At 40.8% G+C, this 26,557-nt stretch overlaps 1 protein-coding gene across 2 annotated transcripts in view; it reads left to right on the forward strand.

The window, feature by feature from the left end:
- The first annotated feature begins 880 nt into the window (after positions 1-880).
- DIS3L (DIS3 like exosome 3'-5' exoribonuclease) overlaps positions 881-26,557 on the forward strand; it is a 44,196-nt gene continuing 18,519 nt past the window's right edge. Inside the window, exons 1-8 of one of the 2 annotated variants that reach the window (XM_020982950.2) lie at positions 881-1,073; positions 3,300-3,453; positions 11,508-11,636; positions 15,245-15,380; positions 20,150-20,326; positions 21,205-21,283; positions 22,527-22,706; positions 23,161-23,330. In XM_020982950.2, the coding sequence (XP_020838609.1) occupies positions 935-1,073; positions 3,300-3,453; positions 11,508-11,636; positions 15,245-15,380; positions 20,150-20,326; positions 21,205-21,283; positions 22,527-22,706; positions 23,161-23,330 (1,164 nt within the window). In that variant the 5' untranslated portion in view covers positions 881-934. Of the gene's footprint in view, positions 1,074-3,299; positions 3,454-11,507; positions 11,637-15,244; positions 15,381-20,149; positions 20,327-20,754; positions 20,826-21,204; positions 21,284-22,526; positions 22,707-23,160; positions 23,331-26,557 lie in introns of those variants that run through there. The other variant, XM_020982957.2, reaches the window with a different exon arrangement.

Consider the following 26,557-nt stretch of genomic DNA (forward strand, 5'->3'; position numbering starts at 1 on the left):
TAGTGACAAAGCTTAGTTAAGATTTGTGGTGATGGGAGGTGTCAGGTAAGGCGTTCCCTTAGTGTCCTAAGGTTGCCCTGAGTATATTAGTTGCAAATCATACCTACAAAAAGCTATAGACACAAGAAACTCCTTCACTTCTCTCCCAGCATTTTCACAAGCTGTCTCTCAAGCCTGGAATGTTCTCCCTTCTTAATTCCCACCCCTGGCTTCTTTCCAAGTCGATGCTAAAATATCACTTTCTGCAAGAAGTCTTTAATGAATACATACACAAGTATGTATGTCTGTGCATATGTGTATGTGTATATATGGAGAACAGGCTATACACACACACACATCTCTTTGTACAAAGCTTTTTTTATGTTGTCTCCCCTATTAGAATGTGAGCACCCTTAGGCATGGGATCGTTTTTGTCTTTGTATGTCCAGGGCTTAGCACAGCGCCTGATAACATAGTTGGTACTTAATGTATGTTTGTTGACCGGCTTCAAGTGGAATGAAAACCGCTGTAGTAATTAACACCCATAGTAATTAACCTGCTTTCCCTAGAACTGGACGCCTTTCACGTGCTTTCTCCTCCCCTCCTTTGTCTCTATAACCTCTTCTTTAGGGATGGGTAGAGTTTCCTCTCCCCAGGGCACGGGGGGGGGGGTCCCTCGGGGTCGGCCAGTGACGGAGCTCCGGCTCGGACCCCGGTGTCCCGGCCCCTCCCGCGCCCCTCTCCGAGGCCTCGTGGTCGAGGCGGGGTCGGTCGTTGGGCTCCGCAGGGGGCAGCCGGGCGGCCTCAGCAGCTGCAGCACCGCAAGCTTCAGCTGCGGCCTCAGGCCCCTCAGGAGGCGCCCCGCCGCGCTCGGGGCCCGGCCTCCAGAGGACGGAAGGGGGCGGGCCCCAAGCCGCGGCCTCGCCTCTTCCCGCTGCCCGGCCTCGCCGCCGCCATGCTGCAGAAGCGGGAGAAGGTGATGCACCTGAGGACGTTCCAGGGCCGCACCGTGCGCATTGTGAGGGAGCACTACCTGCGGCCCAGTGTGCCCTGCAACAGCCCGCTGTGCCCGCAGCCCACCCGCTGCCGTAACGGTCAGAGCCGGGGCGGGGGGAGCGGGAAGGGAGCTGGCGGGGGCGAGGGCGGGGGCGGGGGCGTAAACGCGGTTGGTGTTCCCGGCCTATCCGAAGCTGTGGCGCCCCCTGCAGGAAGGGCAGAAGCGAGGAGAGAAGCCGACCGCACTGTAAATACGGGGGTTTGCGCCTCCTCGTGGCGGTGGGGACGTGAGATGGCTCTAGGGCCGATGACTAGCCAGGGCTAGATTGTAAACACTGGGCCTGAGCTTCCCACCTCCTCCTAGCTGGGGCAGGCGGGACTAGAGACTGGGCTGGTTGGGAGCGGGGCGGGCATGTAAACTGGCCCTCCCCTACCCCTTCCGGAAGGGAATATAAACATTGCTTCTGCGCTGCCCGCCTCGTAACTTAGGCGTCCTCTGGAGGCGGGGTGGGGATGCAGTGGGAAGCCACAATGTCAACACTGGGCCTGCGCGCCTCTGCTTGCCGCTGTGGCGCCTCCTGGAGCGGGGGAGGTGGGGTGGCTGCTGGTGGTTTCTCAATGTAAGCCTGGGCCCCTCCGCTCCAGAAGCTTCCCCCTCTCATCCTAAACGGGGTGGGGTTTGGGGTTTTTTTGGTAGTTTTGTGCACTTAGAAACATTAGTCTGAAACACAAAAAGATTTAGGATCCCTGCTCGTAGGGTTAATTCCCATCTTCCATCTCTCTCTCCCTGTCTCCTTTTCTGCCTCCCCCTCCCTTTTCCCCCCTCCCTCCCCCTCTCTCATTGGGTATTTGTGTGTATGTAGGATCCCTCGTTAGAATGTAGTCTCTCCGCAGCCCCCAGCCCCAGTACCTGGCACACAGTAAGAGCTTAATAAAAGCTTGTTGATTGGTTGATTGATCTCAAATCACTTCTTCCATCTGGGTTACAGATTCCAGTTCTTCAAGATGAATGGGTTTGACTAAATATTCTGTATTCTTGCTTTAAAGCTTAGGACTCTATGACCTTATTAAAGGCAGTGGTCCTGTTGTCCACTTCCTTAGGAGCCACTTGTATTGAACGCATTTCCTTGTATGCTCCATTGATGACTGATCCTAATCCTTCAGGACTTGAAACCATGGGAGAAAATCCCTTATTTTTTAAAGGTTAAATGTCCATTTCTGACTGTCAAGGTCTCCCAGATCAGAGAGAAGGGTTGATTCTAACTGAAAAGTCAATTGCTTTACCAGAGATGGGCCTTCTGTTGGCTTGAATGTTCACACTTAACATAAAGTCGTGACATCCTGGGCATTCTCAGATGGCCAAGTTGAGTGCCCTCATCCTCATGCTATTTATGTATATAAACTATTATAGTGGCAAGAGACTTGCAGAAGACATATGGTAACCCTTACTGTTTTTCCCAAAGTACTATGGTCTTTGGTGTGCTCTGCAGTGTCTTCTCTGGTTTGTTTTTAAGTGTTTAAGTTGTTTCAAGTTCATAATAATAATGAACTTAATAATAGGTTTTAGAATTTAAAGAACCTTAGATGTCATCGAGTCTGGCCTCCTCATGTCCAAACTGAGGCCCATAGATGTTAAGTAACCAGCCTGTAGTCACACTAGCTGTGATAGAGCCCATATTATCATTCTTCTAGTGGAAGGTAGGGTGGGGGAAGTCATGAGCCACTTAATGCTGTTTGGAATCCTCAACTTCAGGGCTTAGTGGAACATTAATGGTCAAAGTTGGGTAAACCCATGAGCTGAAGAGAAATTGTATCCTTCATTGCCCATTACTTTTATTGAATAATTTATTCAGTTAACACTTTCATTATAGATGACCAGCATAATGCTCTGAAACATAAGGTAGAACTACTAGCTTGAAATTATATTTAGAAATAATAGCATTTTATGATTCTTTGGAAATTGTCTTTTTCATTCAGTCTTCAGATATGGGTTGCTTGGCAGCAATGGGTTAACTCAGAAAATCTAAGTAATCCTAAAAGTTTGTTTATTTTTCAGAAAATCTATCAACTTCCCCCAATGCAATTCTGGCACCATAATAAACCGTGTTATGCTTTTATTTATCCCAGCTTTAGAAAAATGAAGCCGCTAAGTTTACCTGGTCTTTGGCCCTCTACCAAAGTAGATCTGTCTTGTCTTTTAAAAACCATGCAGGGTAGTTAAGGTTGTAAGTTATTTTGTACTCTGGGACTCTGTGACATGGCAGTGGTAATAAAGCAGCCTTGGAACTGTTGTCTCATCTCTTAAATTTTGAATTATGTTCCAGATGGGAAACTTTTGTCCAGTGATGTGACTCATTATGTTATCCCTGACTGGAAAGTTGTTCAAGATTACCTTGAGATTCTTGAGTTTCCAGAGCTGAAAGGTATTATTTTCATGCAAACAGCCTGTCAAGCTGTACAGCATCAAAGAGGACGAAGGTATATCTGTTTTGCATAATTATTTACTTCTAATTTGAACTTATTAAAAAAGAAAGGGGGGGCAAGGTGAGAAATCTATTATTTAAAAAGAATTTTGGAACTAATTTGTTATTTACTTCTCTAATAAGGAATTATGAAAGGCATTTTTGCAGTAGCTCTATTTCACAGTTTTTGTTTCAGTTTGTGACTGAAACATAATCATCTGGCTCCGTGCTCATGTCCCAGTAGGTTGGTGTTTTAAGGTTACAACCAGCACAACCTTCACATAATTTGGTCTGCTTTCTTGCAGCAGAAAGCTGATTGGGGATTTCTTTTTTAAGGTCCTTCGCACTTTAATCCTGATATATATGTACATGTATACATAGAACTCTGTATATGTGTATTTATATGTACATATCTATATTTCAGAAATTTACAATGATTTGTTGAATGAAAAAGTTCAGTATTTTCTTTAAAATCTGTACTTCTATATTGCAAGTGCATTCAAATCGTACCATCTGATAATTTATTGAAGGAAACTAAAATAAACTCCTGTTTTGTTCTCAGAGTCTCATTGTAGCTGCCGTCCACAATAATTGTATTTGCTAAACAAAAGCCTTCTGGCAGAAGCCAATCTAAAACCCTTTCCTTATAAAAATATCTAAATGAAAGAAACAGTTGACAGACTTTTAAAACAAATGCTTTAACAATGTTTTTGCTTCATTTAATGTTTTAAGAGGATTCTGTGACTGAACTCAGAGACCATCCTTTGTTGAGAGATAGCGTATTAGAATTATATATCCAGCCTAATACCTAAAATCATTTAAATATAGGAATTATTTATTCTTATTAAACCTTGAAGTTTCTTCATTACTTGACAGTGAAGGGTGTAAAGTGTTTTTATTTGTATATTAAAATGATAAATTGCCTTTATACACATCGTGTTCATAAAAATGTGCATTAAGTAGATTGTGTGCAGGTTTTTCAGATAGAATATTATTAAATGAGTTTGGAGATGATTTTGTTCTGACACTGAGATAGAAATGTTTATACGTTTCCAAGTTTAAATGCAGCTCCAGGTGTCATATTTCAATTTCTCCAACTAAAATCAATTTGATGTGATCATTTGGATTGCTGACATAGTGCAGAGCCTGATAATCTTTTGTTTTTTAAAAATATTTTCTTTTTAAAGCAGTACTAAAATCCACCAGATGTAAAGAGGTGAATTTTAAATATAGTTTTCTTCAAAACGTTTCTAAACAAATCAGTGTGTTGAAAAGCTATTTTGGTTTTCCAATCTTGACACTGTTGTGAATTCTCTAATAATTAGGATTTATGCAATAGTCCTATAGATACACCATGATCACTTAGTAGTCCATATTGAGCACCTCATGTTTGTACCATCTTTGTGTGTTTTGGAGAGGTGTAGAAGGGAGACATGGACCTTACCTTCAGCGACCTTCAAATTCTAGTTGGGAAAATAGTGGCTGGCAAACTCCCAGCCCTTCCTCCTTTTGACTTGGTTACTGTCTTCTCCATCAGCCGTGTCCAGAAGCTTTCTACTATCTCCAGGATAAAATACAAACTCCTCTGTTTAACTTGTAAAGCTCTGCACCACCTGGTGCCCGTGTTTTCCAGCCTCCTTAGACATCACTCATCTCCTACACGTTGTGATCTGACCAAGGTGGTCTTCTCTCTTTGTTCCTCCTTCACAATGCTCCCTCTCTTTGCCTCTGCCCTGGCTGCTCCCCACCTGGCGTGTATTCAGCCCCTCTTTATCGTAGCCTCATAACTTCCTTTACAGACTCAACTCAAGCACTATCTTCTGCATGAAACCTTTCCTGATCTCCCCCCCCACCTTATATTAACTACTGTATGTGTGTTTATTAATTTTTATTTATGCTGGAGGCTTATTGCTGATGGGAATTGTCTCATTCATTGTATTTGTCCTCCCCAGCAGCTAGCACAGAGCTTGGAGCATGGTAGGTACTTTGTAAATCCTTAGTGATTGTTTGGTTCTTAAGGTAAAATCCACTTGCTTTACTCCTAATCCACAATTTCTCATTCCCATCCACATAAGCTCTACCCCTTCAGAGTTTCTATACTGACCTCCCATTCCTTTTCATTGTGTTCCCTCGAGCCCCTGTTCTATCTTTAACAAAATTCCCTTCCTTTCACATTTTTTTCTGTCTTTTTGCACTTATGGAAACCTGGCTCTGCCCCAAAAATGCTCTATCCCTGACCACCCTCTTCAGTATGAGGGGACTCTTCTTTTTTTTCACCACTTCTCTTCTCCACCCAGTCTTGGCAATTCTGCCACCACAGTTTCTATTGCATCTGTCCCGTGCAGTCCAATTCAATTCAGTAAATATTTATTAAGCGCCAACTGTGGGCAACTAGAGTACTGGGCCTGGAGCCAGGAAGAAGAGTCTTCCTGAATTCGAATCCAGCCTCAGACACTAGCTGTATGACCCTGGGTAAGTCACTTGATCCTGTTTGCCTCAGTTTGCTTATCTGTAAAATGAGCAGGAGAAGGAAATGGTAAACTAATCCATTATCTTTGCCAAGAAAACTTCAAATGAAGTCATAAAGAGTAGGACCCGACTGAAAAACAACTAAACAAGCTTAGCACTGTGCCAAGTGCTTGGGGTACAAATGGGAAAAAGGACAGTCCCTGCACTCAGGGAGGTTACAATCTAATGGAGGAAGACAACACGAAAGAGGAAGCTGGAAAGGGCTGAGAGTCGGGGAAAGGACAGGACACCACAGGTGACCTCCTGGCAGGAGCAGGGCAGGGGCATCTGATTGCATGTCTTGGAACCAGGCAGGACCACAGATACAAGATGAAATGAGCTGGAAGTCCACTTTCTGCCCTCTGTAAAGAAAAGCTTTGTCAGGAGGTGAGTACACCCCTGTCTTCACCTCCAGTCAGGGGAGAGGAGGCTGAGGAAGGTGGTATCCCAGGCCTGAGTTAGCCTCATGATCAGTTTATCCTGGGAGGGGCATCTTGGAGTGTCCACACATGCAGCCGCCACCCTAGCCTGAATTATTGCAACAGCCTCCTAATTGGTCTGTACTTCCAGCCTGTCTCCTCGCCAGTTCTTCCTCTGCACAGCTTCAGAAAAGATCTTTTTTTTTAAAACTTTTAGGCAATTGGGATTAAGTGACTTGCCCAGGGTCACACAGCTAGTAAGTGTCAAGTGATTGGTCTGAGGCCAGATTTGAACTCAAGTCCTCCTGACTTCAGGGCCTGTGCTTTATCCACTGTGCCACCTATCTGCCCCCAGAAATGTTCTTCTTAAAGGACATCTCTGACCATGTCACTCCTCTGTTCAGAAATCTTCAGTGACTCCTTACCTTGAGGATAAAATGCCCAACTCCTCAGCCTGGCTTTTAAGGGCCTTCACAATCTGACTGTAGCCCATCTTTCCTCACTTATTTTGACATTAGTCTCCTTCACATATTCTACATTCCTGCCAAGTCAGACTGCCATTTGTTTCCTATACTGAACATTCTCTTGCCGCTATGCCTTTATATAAGGCTGTTACCCCTGCCAGCAACGCCCTCCCTCCTCACCTTTGTTTCTTAGCATCCTCAGCTTTCTTCTGGGCATGACAAAAGTACCACATCTGACTATACAGCCTTTCCTGGTTTCTCTAGTTGTTAAATGCTCTCTTCCTCCCCAAATTATCCTTCACTGATGTATTTATTTCCATGTAGAACGTAAGCTCCTTGAGGGCAGGGACCGTTTTTAGTTTTTATCTTTGTGTTCCCAGCACCTTGCACATAATAAGTATTTAATAAATGTTTGGGGAATTGAATTGGACTAAAGGACTATTACATAGCAATTTATAAACAAATACAAGCCAATACAACAGCCTCTAAATGCTGTAGGGATACAAAGCCAAAGAGTGATCAGGATGGGCTTCTTAGAGGAGGTGAAGTTTGAGCCATACTTTTTTTATTCAACTCTGTTGAAGTAATAGACATGGATTAGTGGAGGGGAGGGAAGGATGAACCTTAGGAGAAGTAGCACAAATTGAGGCCAAGAAAGTGGTATCTATAAAGTCTGGTACTTCAGTAGCTCTCTTGCTTGTTAAGCAGGCTTCAGGTTTTTCATTTACTTGTTGCAGACCATATGGTTGATATTATTTAGAATATTTAGCTTTGCTTAGGTTTTAGAAAGGTTAGCAGATTGAATGTTTATGAGAAGATGATGAGTCCCAACATGCTTATGATACACTGAATGGAAAGATGGGCTTTTAAATTTTCAGCTTTTAAGATTGCAACTATAAATTAACTTTACTTTTTTGTATTTCTTCCAATTTGGAACAGCTAAGGCCATGGGTATGTAAGTATTTTTTATTCTTAATGGGTGACTCTTGTGATGCTTGTAAATAATGCATGTCATTTGACCTACTTTGGGGAAGCTTTTGATTCAGGGCAGACAAGGTTCTATTAATTATACAGAGTCTGGTATGAAGCACATTTAACCAGAAGTCAGGAAACCTGGATTCGGCTTTTGACTTCTTCCTGCCTGACTGCACCCTTTGCTCAGTCTCAGCATGTCTGTGCTTACACTGCCCCGTTCATTTCTGGAGTGTTGGGAAAAAAGAAGAGTTCAGATAAAACGGCAGTCCATCCTTTCAGAGGGATGGCACCTAAATAATAGTAAGTGATCAAGTGTGCCAACTGATATCCCAGGTAGAAAGGGGAGGGTAAGGAAAACTCCCCTTTTTTTGCCTTTTTTATTGAATTTTAATTTTTTTCTCAATTACATATAGACAAAAATTTTCAATATTTGTTTTTTAAACTTTCAAGTTCCAAATTCTCTCCCTCCCTCCTCTTCCCTCTTCTTGAGAAGGCAAGCAGTTTGATACAGATAATACATGTGCAGTCACACGAACGTTAGGGAAAACTTCCTTGAGGAGGAAGCTTTTGAATTGGGCGTTCAGCAATGGGTAGGAATCCGCAGAGAAGACATTCCAGGGATGGGGAACAGTGTCAGCAGAGCCCAGAGGTAGGCTTTGAACTCAGGTCTTCTGACTATGAATCCACTGTTCTTTCCACTGTAACATATTGATTGAATTTAGTGGAAAGCCATAGAGAAAGGGATGGTCTTGGAAGGGTGACATGGAAGTAACACTTGTCTCGGAAGTCAGAAAGCCTGGGTTTTTATTCCTAAGTTTCCTCCTTACTAACTAGGTGACGGGGATGAATGGAGGTAAGGCAAGTTAGTCAAGCTCTCTGAAACTCAGTTTCCAAATATGTAAAAGGGTATACAATAATACAGAGTTGTTGTGGGGAAAGCTCTTTATACTATGTCAGATGGAAGATACTGTTGTTATTGCTGTTGCTGTCATTATTATTAGGGGAACCTGCGGCCCTGAGGCCACATGTGGCCCTCTAGGTCCTCAAGTGCAGTCCTGTTCTGTGAAATTTGGATTCTGTCAAAAGGCAGAAGGTTCCCCCCTGGTATAGACCTTAAATATCCTATGAATCCGTAATTCTGTTGCTGTGGGTGCTGCCATCCAGATCATAGGCCCTCTCTACAGAGATAAAATCATGAGGCCTGTCCTTGAATCTTTGCCAGCTTGGTGAGAACTTTGCTGTGGCCTTTGAAAACCATTACATAGCATGTCAGTGGAGGTGTAAGGCACTAAGAGCGTGTGGCCATGTGTGAGACTGCATAGTGAGGCCTGTGTCCTTGGTTCGTCACTTAAGGCCCTTTCCAAACAACTCCTGCCTGTCTTTCTAGGTTATCATACATGATTTCCTTCTGAGTATTCTCCATTCCATCCAAAGTGTCTTATGTGCCAGTTCTCATACGAGATGTCTCATCTCCCCTCTCCACGCCTTTGCCTAGGTTGCTCATCTGCACTCTTGGAAGACACTCTTTCCTCACCTCTGCCTCTTCAAATCTCTAGTTTCCTTCAAAGCTCAGCTTAAGTTCTGCCTCCTCCGTGAGGTCTTTCCCAATCCCTCTGACCTTGCTAATGCCTCCCCCTCCCCTGAAATTACTATCTGTGTGTGTATGTGCATGTGTGTATATAACTGATATCATAATATATATATATATAACCATAACATAAATATAGAAAATTATGTGATCATAATATATAACATACGCATGTTACATACACACACACACATTTATATGTGTACATGTTGTTTTCTTCTAGAGATTGTAAGCTTCTTGAAGGCAGAGACTTTACTTTTTGCCTTGGTATACCCTGTGTCCCACCTAGGTATTCTATACCCTGTGCCTAGCTTGGCATATGGTAAAAGCTTAATCAATGAATTTTGACCGAGTAGATTGTTTTCTGATGATGCATAGTCAGCATTTGTTTGAAAGAGAGACGATAAAGTGTTTCATCTTTGCTTTCAGAAAAAGCTTTCCGTTTTCCCCGTTGTGGGGCAGTTGAGCAGGTATATGACCCAAGTGTTTTTCATACTGAACCAGAAGTAAATGCTAATTGCCTGCCTGGTGTAATTTATATGTTAATTTAACATCTGGTTTACTATGAACAATACTTACCTTTTTTTCAGAGAAATAATAAATTTTGTTTAAATAGCTATGAATGTCTCCATTCTTCTATACTGCCTATCTCCTGAAAAGGACTTTCTTCCTTATGAACTTGATCCATCCATCCATAGCTGTAGGCTTGACTTTCAGGTCTGATTGGCATATCCCTGTTTCTTGGAAGAAAATCTTATGACCCTGTGTTAGTGTTCTGGAAAATGTAATTAACTCCCTGTTGTCCATGCACTGGAGAAGCAGCGTACTAGAGAAAGAGCCCTCCCTACAGCAGGGAAGACATAGATAGGTTCAAGGTCCCACATCTGACACATGCTGGCAGTGTGACCCTGAAGAATTCATTTAACCTTTTAGTACTTCAGGCACTAAGATTTATGGTCTTAGTCTCTAAGGCTGAGTTGCAGAACAATTACCAGCCTGTATTGGTAAAAAGAAGTTTCTCACTGGAAAATGAAATCACAGATCCAGATCAAAACCCATGCTTTACAAGGATGGGCCTGGTGACAGACTATGTGACTGTCAGAGGACCAGCTGTGGCAGGTAAAAGATGAAATGATTGAAGAAACAAAGGTTTGATCTTCCAAGCATATCGATTTATTAAGCAATACATGCCAATTGCCTAACAAACCAGGACCACACCTCCTCACCCAAAATACAAGGTGAGACAGACTTTTATACATTAAGAACAATCAAAGAAGGTCAATTAATTAAAAGAAAACAGTAGAGCATTAAGTAATCTGATTTCCAATTGGATAAAAGATTAGGGATTTTCCAAGTTGGGTGGGAGAGAGCAAATAGGTACAATTCCCTGAATTCAGAAAAAGAGGTGTCCCACTCCCCCTAAGTGTCTGTAAGCAATCAAAGGAACATGGAAACAATAACTGATTGATGAATACAGGGACAGTTTTCCAATAAAACATAGGGATTACTTGAGTTGTACAATTGTGAGAAAGCCCCATACATCAGTCTTTGGATCTGACTGGGTTTCTGGTCAGCTAACCTAGCTCCTTAGTTAAAGGTCTCATTGAATAGCAACTAACTCTTACTTAGCAGGTCTTTTGAGTTGCTGTGACTGAAGAATTTATTACCCCATAATCAAGATGGTGATGAATTTAGTTAGTCAGCGATGAGTCTGGTCCACATTCTGTCTTGTGAGAAAAGTTTATTCAATTGTGAGAACTGGGAAAAAAACCTTACCTACTTATTTGTTTTTTGTTTTGTTTGAACCTACTCCTGTGTTGCTGGGAAACTGATGACCCCCACCTGTTGCTTAGAGACCTTTAACTAACTGACCAAAAGTCTCGGGAGCTAGAAAAAAGAAAAACCATACACTATTGGGTATAAAAGGGCAAATATCACCATGAAATAGTGGCAACACATGTACTATCTAAAAATGCCAATCTGAGTAAATATTTGTTCATTTAAAAATAGACATTTTCTTTGAAGTGCCTTTTTCTAATTTCATTTTCAGCAAATGTAAATGGTACTAGGAAAGCACCTGCTTCATTAAATTTTATTTTTCTTCTTTATGTCATAGACAGTATAACAAACTTCGAAATCTCCTGAAAGATGCCCGCTATGATTGTATTCTCTTTGCTAATGAGTTCCAGCAATACTGCTATCTTCCAAGAGAAAGAGGAGAGTCTATGGAAAAATGGCAGACCAGGTACAGTACTGAATCTGTATGAATTATCACTTTTTGGTGTGATTATTATTTGTAGCCTTATGACCATTTAACATTAGGATTTGACCAGAGAATATGACAGGATAAACCACCAGTCATTCTGTAGCTGAAATTTGTACTGAAATGCCTGAAACCTAAATAAATGAAGATTTTAAAACACTGTTTCAATGATTCGTATCAATGAACATTAAACATCTAATATGTACAAGACACTGTGCTAGGTGCTAGAGATACAAAAAAAGTTGGAAATTGTTTTGCCCTCAAGCAAACTTATTTTCTCCTGGACAAATACTTAGATATATAAATAAATGCAAGGTAATTTGAGGGAGAGACCACTAATAATGGGATGTAATGAGGAAAGGCTTCAGGTAGGAGGTGGCATCACCTCCATCAGAAGGTTTCTGAGAGGCAGAGGAGATATTTTGTGAAAGTATGCAAAAGTGGGATGTGGCATGTTGAGTATGAGAAACAGCTACTAGTACAGTTCGAGTGGTAAGTAGAGGGTATGAAGAACATCGTGAAATAAGACTGGAATAATAGATTGTATCCAAATTGTAGAGGACCTTAAATTCCAGTCTAAGAAGTTTGAATCTTATCTCAAAAGCAAGAGGGAGCCACTGAAAGTTTTGAACAAGGAAGGAATCTATGCCTTAGGAAGACGATTTTTGGCATTTATATCAAGAATGGATTGGGCAGAGGAAGAGAATGGAGGCAGGAAGGCCAATTAAGAGACTCAGGCCAGTGGGGAAGAAGAGCTGAACTAAGGTAGTGACAGTGCAAATGGAGCTGTGGAGCCAGACGAAAGAGATGTTGTAGAGGTAGAAGCAAGAAAACCTGATGTTTTGATTTGGACATGGTGAGTGAGGGAGACAGATGAGATAGAGATGGCTCACAGGTTTCAAACCTAGGTGACTAGAAAGATGGTGGTGCGCTTAAAAACAGGGAAATTTAGAGAAGGAGCAAGTTTGGGAGGTAAATGATGATTTCAGGTTTGAACATGTTGAGTTTAAGATACTAAGGGGGTAAATATATGAAGCAAGTAGTTAGGGATGCAAGCCTGGAATTCTGGAAAAAAGGTTAGGTTTAGATATGTAGATTTAAGACTCAACAGAGAGATGATAATTAAACTTATTTTCATGAAAATAGATGAAATCGTGGAAAAGGTATAAGAAAAAAAGAGAAGGGAACCTGGGATACCTGCTAGTAAGAGATAGGATGTATATACTGAACTAACAAAGGGGACTGAGAAGAAAATGGTCATAGAGGTAGAAAGAAAGAATATTCAGGAGGAGTGAGTCATCAACAGTGTCAGAAACCTCAGAAAGATCAGGGAGAATAAGGACTGAGGAAAAAGCCACCATATTTCACAATTAAGACGTCACTGAAAGAGTGGTTTTAGTAGAGAAAAGGAGTTAGAAATTGGTTGTAAGAGGGTGAGAGTGAAAAGGTAATGAGGAAAGGGATGTAATAAGTGTAGATTCCTCTTCCTAGGAGTTTAGCAGAAAAAGGAAGAATTTACAAAGTATCATAGCTTGAAAAGATGGTAGGTAGAGGGACATTTTTGAAATCCTTTTTTTTTGGTTAGGCAGTGGGGTTAAGTGATTTGCCCAGGGTCACACAGCTAGCAAATGTTACATGTCCAAGGCTGGATTTGAACTCAGGTCCTCCTGAATCCAGGGCTGGTACTCTATCCACTGTGCCACCTAGCTGCCCCTGGGTTACCTTATCTTCTGAGATGGAACAAAAGATGATGGAGAATTTACTAAAGCCTTGAGAGGTGAAGTGATTTACCCAGGATCACACAGCCAGTACGTGTCAGAGGTAGCATTTGAATCCAGGTTTTCCTGGCTCTGAGATTAGGCTTCTTATTTATAGCTGAATAAATAATTTAAAGTTTACTTACTCATAACCTGAGTGTTTGTAGCCGTCTATGAGTGGTGGAGCTAGAATGAAGGTGAAGGTCATAAGAGTTGAGGTTTATATATTGGAGGCCAGAGAATTCTGAGGCATATCTTCAGAATTTCCATCATACCGGGTAGTGTGGAAGGGAAGGCGTACATTTCTTCTGATCCTATCAACATGTTAACAAATGACATCATCACAATTAATATGAAAATATGGTGGTTGTTTGTACTGCTATAAATCAGAAGTCAGATCTCCCTCTGTTTGGCACAAGTTCAGTGACTGAGGCCAAAATGGGTTTCTTCTTACATGAATATAGCTTGGCCTACTGGCCCTTAGAGGTTGGCCTGGCTACTCATTGTATGCTTAGCCCTCTTCCCAGAGGACAAGATTATAGAAGACATAAAAGAGCAATCACAGTGAAGGAGAAGAAAGGTTCCATTGGATGCAATAGGAAAGGGAGTTAGACTCATAGTCCTTTTTTAGGGGATGAAATTTTTAAAAATCTGGTTGAGCATCATAATAACGGCTGATGTTTATATAGAATCTTAAAATTTACAATTGCATGATTTCTCTAGCTACTCGTAATAGCTCTGTGAGATGGTGTATTGGGCAGATACACTAAGTTGTTGGTGATACTTGCTGCTGTACTTGTGACATTCAGATAATCAATTTAGATGATGGAGGAAACCCACCCAGGCGTTGGCCTTCCCTTGCTTGTCTAGGGCTTAGCGCTAGGATTTCACTCACTCAGTTGATTGGTACTTCTCTAATAAGTATATTCCACAAGCATGGCTTGAACTCTGTTAGCAAAGGGGTATAGTACAGCATCTGAAAGGACCTATCAGATGTTGCCACAGTTTCCAAGTGTACCATAAGAATTTAATTCCACAGTACTACAGTAAAGCTATCTGGCATGTGGTTATGCCTGACCTTGAATTTCCACCAACCAAAGCTGATTCTGCCTTCAGAAACAAGCAGAATAGAGTCCAGGGATGACTGCACAGGAATCCCAACAGAGAACCATCTGAGAGGCTACCGGCATGGGCACCAGAGCACATCCTTTATAACAGTAGATGAGCAATATCCTTTGAATACCATATGAGCTCTTCAGTGCATTGTGAAAACTATATAGCTTTTAAATCATGTGGACAGTTTTCTTGTTATATTTCCACAGCCCATCCTTGTGGTATTGATTGTTTTTCAGTGTTGAATGGTATCAGTGTGTGTGTGTGTGTGTGTGTGTGTGTGTGTGTGTGTGTGTGTGTGTGTATCACATGAGATTTTTTTTAGACCCTAGTAAGTGCTTTTGGAATTTGAATCATAGATTTAGAGTTGGAAGGAAGCTTAGAGGCATTCTAAGGCCTCTCTTTTTGCAGATAAAGAAACTGAGGCCCCAGAGGTCATAAGAATTTCCCACAGTCACATATTACTTTAAGGAAATCTAAATGAAAGTTAATAAACCAAAAGTGCGCCGGTGAGTACAAGTGACTTGTCTGTGGTCATATGAATAGTTAGCTTTGGAGGCAAGAGTTGAATCCTGGGCTCTCATCTCCAAATCTAGCAGTTTTTCTGGTATTGCCTCTCCGCCTATCAATTAAACAAAATATGAAATTCTAAGCAACAATTTGTGTTTTCTAATGTGTATGTGTTTGGGGGGGGGGGTTGCATGTTGTTTGTTTTTCTAGGAGCATTTACAATGCAGCTGTGTGGTACTATCGCCACTGCCAAGATAGGATGCCCGTTGTTATGGTGACGGAAGATGAAGAGGCAATTCAGCAATATGGAAGTGAAACTGAAGGTGTATTTGTGATTTCATTCAAGGTATTTCAGATTGTTATTTAGTGAGTGTGCACGTGTGTATTTGTGTGCATGTGCATGCATGTATGTGCGGGTTATCCTCCCTAAGCAGGGCCCGCAAGGCTCCAGACATCTTTGGCTAAGGGGTGACAGAACAGGAAAGATGGGGGAAGATACTTTGAGGTTTTGCCTTACCCTTGCCCCAGTCCAGCCTGACACTGATGATTCTGAGCCAGACTCCCTGGGCCACGCTGCTCTCAGAATCTTGCCCCACTGGAGAGCCTAGGCCATCCCCACTTTGTCACTGTCAGCGTCCTGCACGTGCATCTCCAAGGAGAACCCAGTGTTTTGGATGGCAGAATGAAAGGCTGAATAAGTCTCCAGTGTTGAAGATGAGGCTTGTGCCTTTCAGCTGCTCTTTACTGTTGGTTACGCAGGGATAAGTAGAGAGATTAGTGTAAGTAAATAATAGAACTGAAGTGTGGCAGCGTCTGTTTGAGTCAGTCGTTGTCAAGCCTCGGTAGCATTGTCATTGGCAGTCTGCCCTGGGCTGCCCTTGCCCACTGGTGCTGTGTCCCGGGCACCTTTGGAGGCCATGAAAAGACCATTCGTTTGTTAATAGATTATTAGTCTGTTTTTTCTTGTCAGAATCTTCAGCCAAATGACTTTAGATTGCTGTCATTTTTGATGCAGAGTCTTGAATGTGACCACCCATTTCTTCTGGTCAGTTCTCAGAGATTCTTACTGAACCTTAATTGGAGATTTTATAAGGGCTTCTAATTGTCTTAGGTTTCTATTGCTAAAATTTGCCAATTGAATTTCCTTGCTCTCCAAAAAACAGTGTTCTCAAATGCCAGAGGATTCCAGGGGCTCTGGGTATGAACGCTGGCGTCACCTCTTTTTTTTCTGTAATGCATCATGCCTTGTTCCTGCGGAGGACAGTTGACTAAAATTACGTTTTTCTCCTCACTGTGAAAATCGCTTCTCTTTGTAGTCAAGTGTTACAATGAAGTTTAATTTTGTACAGCTTTTCTCACACCAACCATGTGACCAAGGGCTTCACAAAGTTGAATGATAGTGGAAGAAAAAAGTAACGTGGGGTCAAGGTGAGGTGGCCAATAAGTTCTTTCAGGGGGGATTTGGACTTAGAAAATAATGAGGAAGAAAACTGCAAAGAGCTTGGGCACTAATGACAGAATTTGGAAGGTTTGAGAGGTGAATGTGTTTGATACACTTGAGGTTTGAGGACCAAGAACAAAGAAAAGTCATGACTTCTGGCAGAGCCTGAGAAAGAAGAAAGCAATTTGAGTCAGACTCCCCAGTGGCTAGAAGAGATGCGTAGGCGTAAATTAAAAGGATAGTATAGTTTGACTTCCTTATGAACTTAAATAGAGAGACCATATAGGGAGTCCAAAGTCCAAAGACCTTTGACTAAAAACTGAGACAAAATCACAGGGTCATTGGATAGAGACAAGAATGTACATAGATTCTTTGTGGAAATTGAAAAATATCATATTAGTGGGTCGGTCAGTCAGTAAGTATTTGTTAAGCCTTTACTTTTTGCCAAGCACTGTGCTATGCTCTGGAGATACGAAGAAGAGCAAAGCCACTGTCCCAGCCCTTAAATTCTCATTCTGATTGAGGAGACAACACAAACGTAACTACATATATTTGAGGTATAGGGAGAATAAATGGAGGGCAATTGAAGGAGGAATGCAGGAACTGGAAAGGCTTCCCACAGAAGGCAGCATTTGAGTTGAGTCTTGGGAGAAGCCAGAGAAGCTAAGGGCTGGAGGTGAGAAGGAAGAGCATCCAGGAATGAGGGACAGCTAATGAAAAGGCACAGAGTCTGGACATGGAGCAGGGGAGCTGGGTCATACTGTGTAAGGACGGCAGTAAAGTGTAAGAAAACTGAAAACGTAAGAAGGAGCAAGAGTTCTAGGTGCCATATAGGATTTTATGTTTTGATCATGAAGACAATAAGCCACTGGAGTTGATTGAGTACATGGTGTGGTGGGAGATGGGAAGGGAATGATATGGTCAGACCTGTATTTATGGAACATCACTTTGGCATACGTGTAGAGATGGATTGTAGTGGGGAGAGACCTGAGGGAGGGAGACCAACCAGAAAGCAGTTGTAATAGTCAAGGTGTGAGGTGATAAGGGCATGCACCAAGGGGGCAGCAATGAGAGCAGAGAGAAGAGGACATAAATGAGAAGCATTGTGAAAGTACAAAGAATAAGACTTGACAAAAGATTGAATGCATGAAGCAGGTGTGAGGGAGGAATCAAGTATGATGCAGAGGTTTTGAGCCTGGGTGACTGGAAGGATGGTAATGCCCCTGACAATAACAAGAAAGTAGACAGGATAGAAGAGCTCAGGGAGAAAGATAATGAAGTTGTCTTGGACATAATGAATTTGAAATGCCTGTGGAACATCCATCTTGAAATATCCAAAAGACATTTGGTAACCCAAGACTATAATTAAAAAGTGAAATTAGGACTGGATATATTGATCTGGGAGTCATCTGCATAGAGAGGTTCATTGAACCTATTGGAGCTAATGACATCCCCAGTTGAGATGGTATAGAGAAGAGGGCTTAGGACAGAGACTTGGGGGAGAATGGTCAGTCATGGTTACTGGGCGTGACCTGGAAGAAGATCCAGGAAAGGAGATTGAGGAGTGGTCATATAGGTAAGGAGAACCAGAAGAGAACAATGTCATGAAAATCTAGAGAGGAGAAGATGGCAGTCTTCAGTGTCAAGGACAATAGAGGGATGAAAAAGGATGAGGATTGAGAAATGACCATTAGATTCACCAATTAAGAGATCATTGTTAACTTTGGTAGTATCAGTTGAATGATACAAGGCAGATTACAAAGGATATAGAAGTGAGTGAATAGAGAAGAAGGCATGTAGGATAGACAGCTTCCCCAAAGAGTTTAGCCAAGAAGGAGAGGAGATATATAGCCTAATAGCTGTTGAAGAACGAGGAATCAGTAATCTGTGACATACATTCCAAAATGGTACAAAAATCCACAGAGAAGGCATGAAACTCTGGGGGTTTGAGTGAAGATGTACACACTGGTGATCTCAAACTCAACGTTGTCACCCTTACTAGCCTTCTTCCTTGGATGCTGCCATTTGTCTAGAGAAATAATCATAGTAAGTATACCAGCAATGGTTCTATGCCCAGGACCTCTCTGAAGAATTGAGTTAAATGATGCTAGTATTCACTGGTTACCTCTTAGGGATTACTGTTACCCTGGCCACTTACTTCTAAAGATACAGTTTGAAATTAACTTAGGTTAACAGTATTTATTGACTGTTTGCTGTATGCAGAGTGCTGTATTAAGTTATCAGAGTAACTTAGGGAAGAGAATTCCTAAGGACAGAAAGGCCCAGTGCAGATATTTAAACCCAGGTGACAGAGACAGAAGTCAGTCCCCCACTTTTTAGCTTGTTTCATGCTGGCCCCTAAAGATCTATATTGCTCTCAGAACCAGGAGAGCATTGTACTCAGTAGCAGCAATATTGTGTGATGACCAACTTTGATAGACTTAGCTCCTCTTAACAATGCGATTATCCAAGACGATTGCAAAAGACTCATGATGGAAAATGCTATCCACATCCAGAGAAAGAGCTATGGAGTCTGGATGCAGATGGAAGCATACTGTTTGCTCTTTTTTTTTCTCTTTGTTGTGGTTTTTCCCTTTTGTTCTTTTTCTTGTTTCACAACATGACTAATGTGGAAATATGTTTAATGTGTTTGTACATCTGTAACCTATACCAAATTGCATGCCATCTTGGGGAGGGAGGAGTGGCTAGAGGGGGGAAATTTTAGAACTCACAACCTTGTAAAAATGAATGCTGAAAACCAATAAATAAATAAATATTTTTAAAGGGGGGAAAAAAGGTCTATATTGCTCTCCTTGTCAGTTTTACTGACTTAGTCAAACATTTTTTACCACTGACCCTAAATGTGGCCAAACAGATAAAGGCAACTGAGCCTGCACAGCCAGAATTTAGCTTTGTGATGATCCTTTTTAAGACAGTCTCCAGGGGGCAGCCAGGTGGTACAGTGGATAGAGCACCAGCCCTGAAGTCAGGAGGACCTGAGTTCAAATCCAGCCTCAGACCAAACGCTTGACACTAACTCTGTGACCCTGGGAAAGTCACTTAACCCCAACTGCTTTAAAAAACCCCAAAAAACAAAATGTCCCCAGAAACAGGGTGCTCTGTCTCCTACTGTCTGCCTTTACTAGCTTTGGAGATAGTATGCACACATATATATGCATGAAAATGCAGAGTAATCAAGAGTGCATATACTGAAATGTGAAGGAGCCACACTAGTTCTTTTAAAATGGCTTTGTGGAATAAGAGGGAGCCTCTGGCGACCTGCATGAGCAGGTCTTTGACCTGTCTTAGACCTAAACTTTCTTATCAATGAAACGTTGGACTAGAGGATGATGAAAGTCCTTATAATTCTAAATATGTGATCCTGCTTATAATCACCTTCTCACTAACACCATAAAACCTTTCAAGACTAACTAGGAAGTTCATTCACCCATTGAATAAACATTCATTAAACATTTATTATTTGTCAGATCCTCTAGTGGGTGCTGGGGATGCAAAGACAAAAAATGAATATTGGCTAATATCTCCTCAAAGTTGTGTACTAGCAGCTTTTGTTCAAGAAAATGAGTTTTTTAAATGGAACTGAAATGAAGATTTTTATTTATAGTTTCTGTGGTTGTTGGGTTTTGTTTTGTTTTGTTTTTAACATTACACAGAATTATCTGGACAACTTTTGGCCCGACTTAAAGGCTGCCCACGAGCTGTGTGATTCTATACTTCAGGCTCGTCGTGAGAGGGAGCTTGAAAGCCAAGAGAACAATGGGAAAGAATACCCAGAGCATCTTCCTCTGGAAGTATTAGAGGCCGGAATTAAGTCTGGGAGATATATCCAGGTGAGGAAAATGACCAAAAGACATTGTCAGGAGCAAGCTACCATGTACCCTTCTCTGAAGGAAGCATTTAAAACTCCCAGTTGTTTTCTTCTTTTCTTTAATTACCTTTGAGAGATCTGTATAGATGAGCAGTTAGTCTAACCAATGAACAGCTGTCACTGTTGCGTAGTTTGTTGGTGGTGTGTGGGGTCAGACATCATTCTGCTTACAGAATTTAGTCATCTAATCAAAAGCCACCATATTAGTGAGGCTTTTTAGTTGTAGGGTTTCAGTTGAAGAGGAGGTTGGAAATGGCCTTGCAAATGTCTCCTCACACTGGGAAAGAAATAAATATTCCTAATCTAGTTTAGGAGGCCGGGCTGGTTATAAGCAGAGTTTTTCTTGTATATCCTGGCCTCACCTTCTTCTTTTTTAAACCCTCTCAGTGACAGGTACACAAGAGGCTATTGCTGCCAGAGTTTCTTCTATCAGAAATGGATACGATAAACTCACTGATAGAGTAAGAATTTAATAATGTCACACCTCTCAGTGATAGCTACATTTTCTGCATAATCTGAAGGAGTATGTCACAAATGGTAACATTTTATATATAAATATATGGGATATATTTGGGGACAGGAGCCTTCCTGGGCTCTTTATGCTTCATAAGTAAGGCCAGATCAGTCAGAAATAATGTAATTATGGCCAGGAAGAACTCTACTGGGTCCTTTTCTTTCGAGGGAAAAAAAAAATCCTCATTCTTAAAAGTAGCGATCCCACACCTTATAAAAATTAATATAGTAGTTATTGTCACATCATTCTCAAAATTGTAAAGTTAAAGCTGAATTTCCTTCCACCCCTATCCAGGCCATCTCATTGACTGTTAATTTTGATTTTAGGGAATTCTCAATGTCAATAAACACAGAGCACAAATAGAAGCTTTTGTCCGACTCCAGGGAGCCAGCAGTAAAGACTCAGGTTCGTATATTCACTTTCTTTCAGAAACATTTTTACTCTTCTTTACTAAGGTCTTCCACAGTGGAAAAAAGTGGTATTTTTATTCTATTATATTACACTTTTTATTTGCCATCTCAGTCATTGGCTGCATAAAATAGAGATTGTGGCGGTCTACTTTCCTGAGGACCAGATTGTCAAGGTTAAGAGATGATGGGTTTTTATGGTCTTTTCCTCTTGAAAATGATCCTTTTGACTCAGAGGATTTAGAAGTGAATGAATGGAGAGGAAATGGAGGCACTTAGGATATGTGCCATGTCCAGCATGTGGTCATGCCTGACCTTGAATCTCCAGAGCTGATTTTGCCTCCAGAAACAAGCAGAGTCCAGGGATGACTGCACAGGAATCCCAACAGAGGACCCTCTGAGGGGCGGCCAGCATGGGCATAAGGGAATGTGAGCATTCATGGAAGACTGTTTCTGATGCAGCTGATTGATCTGCTGGAGAGCATAATCAGAGGGCAGTCACACTGAAATAGGATGGGTTGCTTAAATGTGTTTACAGAGATTCTGATTGGGGGTAATAATGCCTATATACCTTATGGGCTTATTATAAGGCTACAATAAGTGCTTTGGAGTTGCGACAGACAGCAAGTTGGGTTCAGATCCTATCTCTGACATTTGCAAACTCTTTGACCATGGGGAAACCACTTAATTTCTCTGACCCTTATTTTCCTCATCTGTAAAATGGGAGAAATAACAGCACCTACCTTAGGGGGTTATTGATGGTAACAATGAGATAATGTATGCGAAGCACTTTTCAGACCTTAAAAGGATCTTGTTACCTGTTATTATTGTTATCATTACTATTATTACAACGAGATAATAGTTCTGAAATTATTTGATGCTTTATCAAATAGTGCTAAACAAATGTTAATTGATCGTTAATAATCTTCAGAACAACACAAGTTTGTCTTCCTCTTTAGAAGTACAAAACTACTGAGCGCATGACTGTTGCATTTGAAATGTCTTACTGAAAAAAAAAAGAGGAAAAAAAAGAGGGGGTGGTGCAGCTAGATGGTGCAGTGGATAGAGAACCAGCCCTGGATTCAGGAAGATCTGATTTCAAATCTGGCCTCAGACATTTGACACTTTCTAGCTGTGTGACCCTGGGCAAGTGACTTTACCCCATTGCCTCAAAAAAAAATGTCTTACTGCTATTGAAGAGCTTTAGGACTTTCTGTGTATCTTTGCTTCCTTAAAAACAGATTTAATTAGTGACATCCTCGTTCATGGCATGAAAGCTCGCAACCGCTCAATTCATGGTGACATGGTAGTGGTGGAACTACTCCCCAAAAATGAATGGAAAGGAAGGACTGCTGCTTTATGTGAGAATGAAAATGATGACAAAACACCAGGAGAGTCTCCCAGTGAACCTATGCCCACAGGTAAATGAGAGAAGGAAGGACACATGGTAAGCCTCTTAGATGCATGAAATAAAATCACTTTTCTTCTGGTAATTCTTCCTCTGTCAGAGTTTTGCATAGATATGCCTTTCCCTACATACTTATTAACTCTGATACTGGTAGATAGGAGGCAAAAGAGAAGGGAGAGCAGCAGTATGCCAAGTACACTTGTCAGATATAGCAATAGAAGAACAAAAAGAATGAGGTAAGAGGATCTCCATCTTGTAAATGAAATGTTCTTGATAAGTGACATTTTGTGTTCAATTGTAACTACCTCAAGGCAGCAGAATGCTGAGTTAGCCCCTTAATTCCTTCTATGCCACTTTACAAGTAATTTTAGCATTAATTTAAACATCATCTATTCATATGGCAGACTATTATATCTTAACCTCTAGGTGTACCTACCTCACTAGTCAATATTATTTCTTTTTCAAAGGCAGAGTGGTAGGAATCCTTCAGAAGAACTGGCGAGATTATGTGGTGACTTTTCCATCTAAAGAAGAGGTTCAGTCCCAGGGTAAAAATGCCCAGAAAATCCTAGTTACACCTTGGGATTACAGGATTCCCAAAATCAGAATCAGTACTCAACAAGCAGAAGCCCTCCAGGTAACTAGTAGAAATTTATTTTGTTTTCCTTGAATTTGGTTGTGTTTGTTCAGTAGCAGTAGAGACAGGTATTTCCTTTAGCAAAGGAGGAAATAAATTATGAATGACCCCAAACTATACATCTAGTGTTATGGATACTGTTTTTAAGAAGTTCTAAATATAGAAGAATCAGCTATTGAGTAGTCTTCAGTTAATAAATGAAGGGCAGAAAGAAGCTGTCCTAGAAAGAGCTGTGTAGGACAACCAAAGAGAACATGTATTATCCAGCTGTCCAATTCAGAAACTAGTGCTGTATGTGTGTATATGTGTACACACACACACACACACACACACCCCTTGTTAGTATTGCTGACAAAGTATAGGTATGTGTTTTTGTTTACCTACATATGTGTATATGTATGTATGTATGTATGTATGTATACTTTGCCAACAGCACTAACAAGCTTTCTTTCAACAAATCATAGAGAAATAATTTTCATGCCCTATAGTAATGATTTATATAATGTTACTTCACAGAATCAATTGCCTAGAGAAGAATGTAGCGATGGAAAAAAGACATCAATAGAGGGAAAATTAGAAATGACTCTCATTTGACTCATAGACTTCGAGCCTTGTCTACCTTAGCTCATATAGGATTTCGCAAAGTGTGAGAATTGTCTATGCTCCACAGTATAATGAGGTTCATTGCCAATAGGTTTGGCCACTAGGTGGTGTCAGCTGTTCCACCCCATGAAACGAAACTTGAAAATGGCCCTTTAGTCCTGTGCAGCTCCCTATGTCTCTGTCACCTGTTGCATAATGGCAGAAAAGGGGACAAATGCTACTAAGAATCACAGTTTTTAGGCCTTTTATAAAAGTTAATTTAAAAATTAATTTATTGGTATTCTAAATGCGAAACCCATGTCTAATGATGAACAAGTTGACGTTTTATTAAAGAGAAATAGAACTGTATCAAAATTGACATTCTAAATGTGAGACCCTTGTCTATTGATTAACAGCCTGACATTCTATTAAAGAGAAACAGAACCATATCAAAATTGACATTCTCGATAAAAATGAAACCAAAAGACATAAGGAGATTGTAGCCAAGTGGTAGGCTTACAGTGTATCCTTGGAGAAACAGATGATGGATTTGGCAGAGGGAGTTTTATTATGCACCCAAAGGCAACAAGAATCATCATTTTATAGAACAGTTGTACTCGTGATGAACAATCATGGTCATGACCACAAAAAAAACAAACAACTCTGAAGATAATTACACCAAATTCTGTTGCAGAAGGGCAGCTAGGGAGTGCGGTAGATAGAGCACTGGCCCTGGAATCAGGAGGACCTGAGTTCAAATCCATCCTCAGACATTGGACACTTACTAGCTGTGTGACCCTGGACAAGTCACAATCCCAATTACCTCAGGGGAAAAAAATAAAATAAATAAGAATAAAAAAATAATCTGTTGCAGAGAACAAAATCTTATATACCAAAATCTGTTGCAGAGAACAAAGAAGTAGAGAAATTCTATGGACACTTTAATAAGGTTCTTTAATCTGAGTCAGCATGATATGGTAATGCCCAGTGACTTCATTTCAGAAGCAGGCATAGGGAAGGATGGTTTTAGAAAATACAGTTCAGGATTAAGAAATGAAAGAAGACCAAAGGCTTTTCAACTGCTTAGAGCCTCCTACCTGTATATCATGAGTCATTTCTTTAAGAAAAGAGTTAAAAGGTGCCAGATGGGGTGAGCACCAAACCACATGAAAAATAAAATTGATGTTATTACTAGACAGAACACAACTGGTTATTGATTTGGAAGTCAGTTGCAGATCAGCTGTGTTTTCTGCAGGTGATCAGAGCAAAGGTCAAAACCAATGCCAAACTAGAAGAAAATATAAAAATTTTAAAATGAAACTGTAAATAACTACAATAATTCCAACCTGACACATCCACACAAGCTGCTGACTCTAAAAAATGGGAAATGGATAAAAGAAAGGACATAAACTCCAATTATCAACTTTTTGGATTTTTTGTTTTTAAAGAAATTTAACCAGTACAAAACAGTCTTCTCATTTATGAGGCCAAAAGAGAAGTCAGCATGCAGAAAGCACCTGTTATGTGTAAAGCCCTGTGCTGGGTTCTGAGGACACAGATGCAAAACCAGAAAAAACTTCTGCTTCCAGAAACGTCAGCCAGCAAAATTTGATTTTGCCAAGAAAGATATAATAAGCAAGGACATGATTAATTTAGAATATAAACACATTTGAAAAATATTGTCGTAGGAGGATGGTGGAAGTTATGAGAAATATCACTTCATAAAACAGGTAAAAATGGTGGAAGAGAAAATGGTTTTATAATAAGCTTGGCATGAGACCTAACTAAGCCTTATCTTCTCAAAAATACTTGGCAGAACAACAAAGAGAAGGGAAAAAAATTAGAACAAATGTACCAGTGTTTTCTTTAGCAATTTGTTTTCATCATTGACATCATCATATCTGGACTCTTAAATAACTCATTCTCTTGTGTATTATATGAGGATATGGAATTGGTACATTAGAAAAGCAGGTGTGTCAGACCAAATACACACAGAGTAAATCTGTGCTGGAAGGCATGTAATTTTGAAAGCATTAAGGGATTGATTTTCAAGATCTTCTGCAAGAGAAGGTAGCAAATGATTTAAAAAAATAAGGGTGCCATCGTTACCAATGGGCAGCTAGGTGACAGAGTGAATAGAATGTCAGGTCTGAAATTAGGAAGATTCATCTTCCCAAGTTCAAAACTGGCCTTTGACACTTACCAGCTATGTGACCCTGGACAAGTCACTTAACCCTGTTTGCCTCAGTTTCCTCATCTGTAAAAATGAGCTGGAGAAGGAAATGGCAAACCACTCCAGTAATTTTGCCAGGAAAACCCCAGATGGGGTAATGAAGAGTCAGACATGACTGAACTGAACTGAAAAAATCTTTGAGAGTGATAATTGCAGGTATTCTTGAGGAATACATGAGAAGCCAACAATTTTGGAGATGTTATAGTCACACAATTGACTGAAAGTTAAGAAATTACAAGATCCTTCTGTCGTTTTTGATTGTTGATTATAAGAAAGCATTTTTTAAAAAAGGCATTTTACTCAGTAAAGGTGAATATAACCTTAAAGGCCCTTCTCCAACAAGATCAAATGAGATAATTATCAAGTGCTTTGCACATAATAAATGCTATAAAAATGTTAGTGATGGTGGTGA

The sequence above is a fragment of the Phascolarctos cinereus genome, unplaced genomic scaffold (assembly GCF_003287225.1).
Source record: "Phascolarctos cinereus isolate Bilbo 61053 unplaced genomic scaffold, phaCin_HiC Scaffold_3;HRSCAF=262, whole genome shotgun sequence".
Classification (NCBI taxonomy): Eukaryota; Metazoa; Chordata; class Mammalia; order Diprotodontia; family Phascolarctidae; genus Phascolarctos; species Phascolarctos cinereus.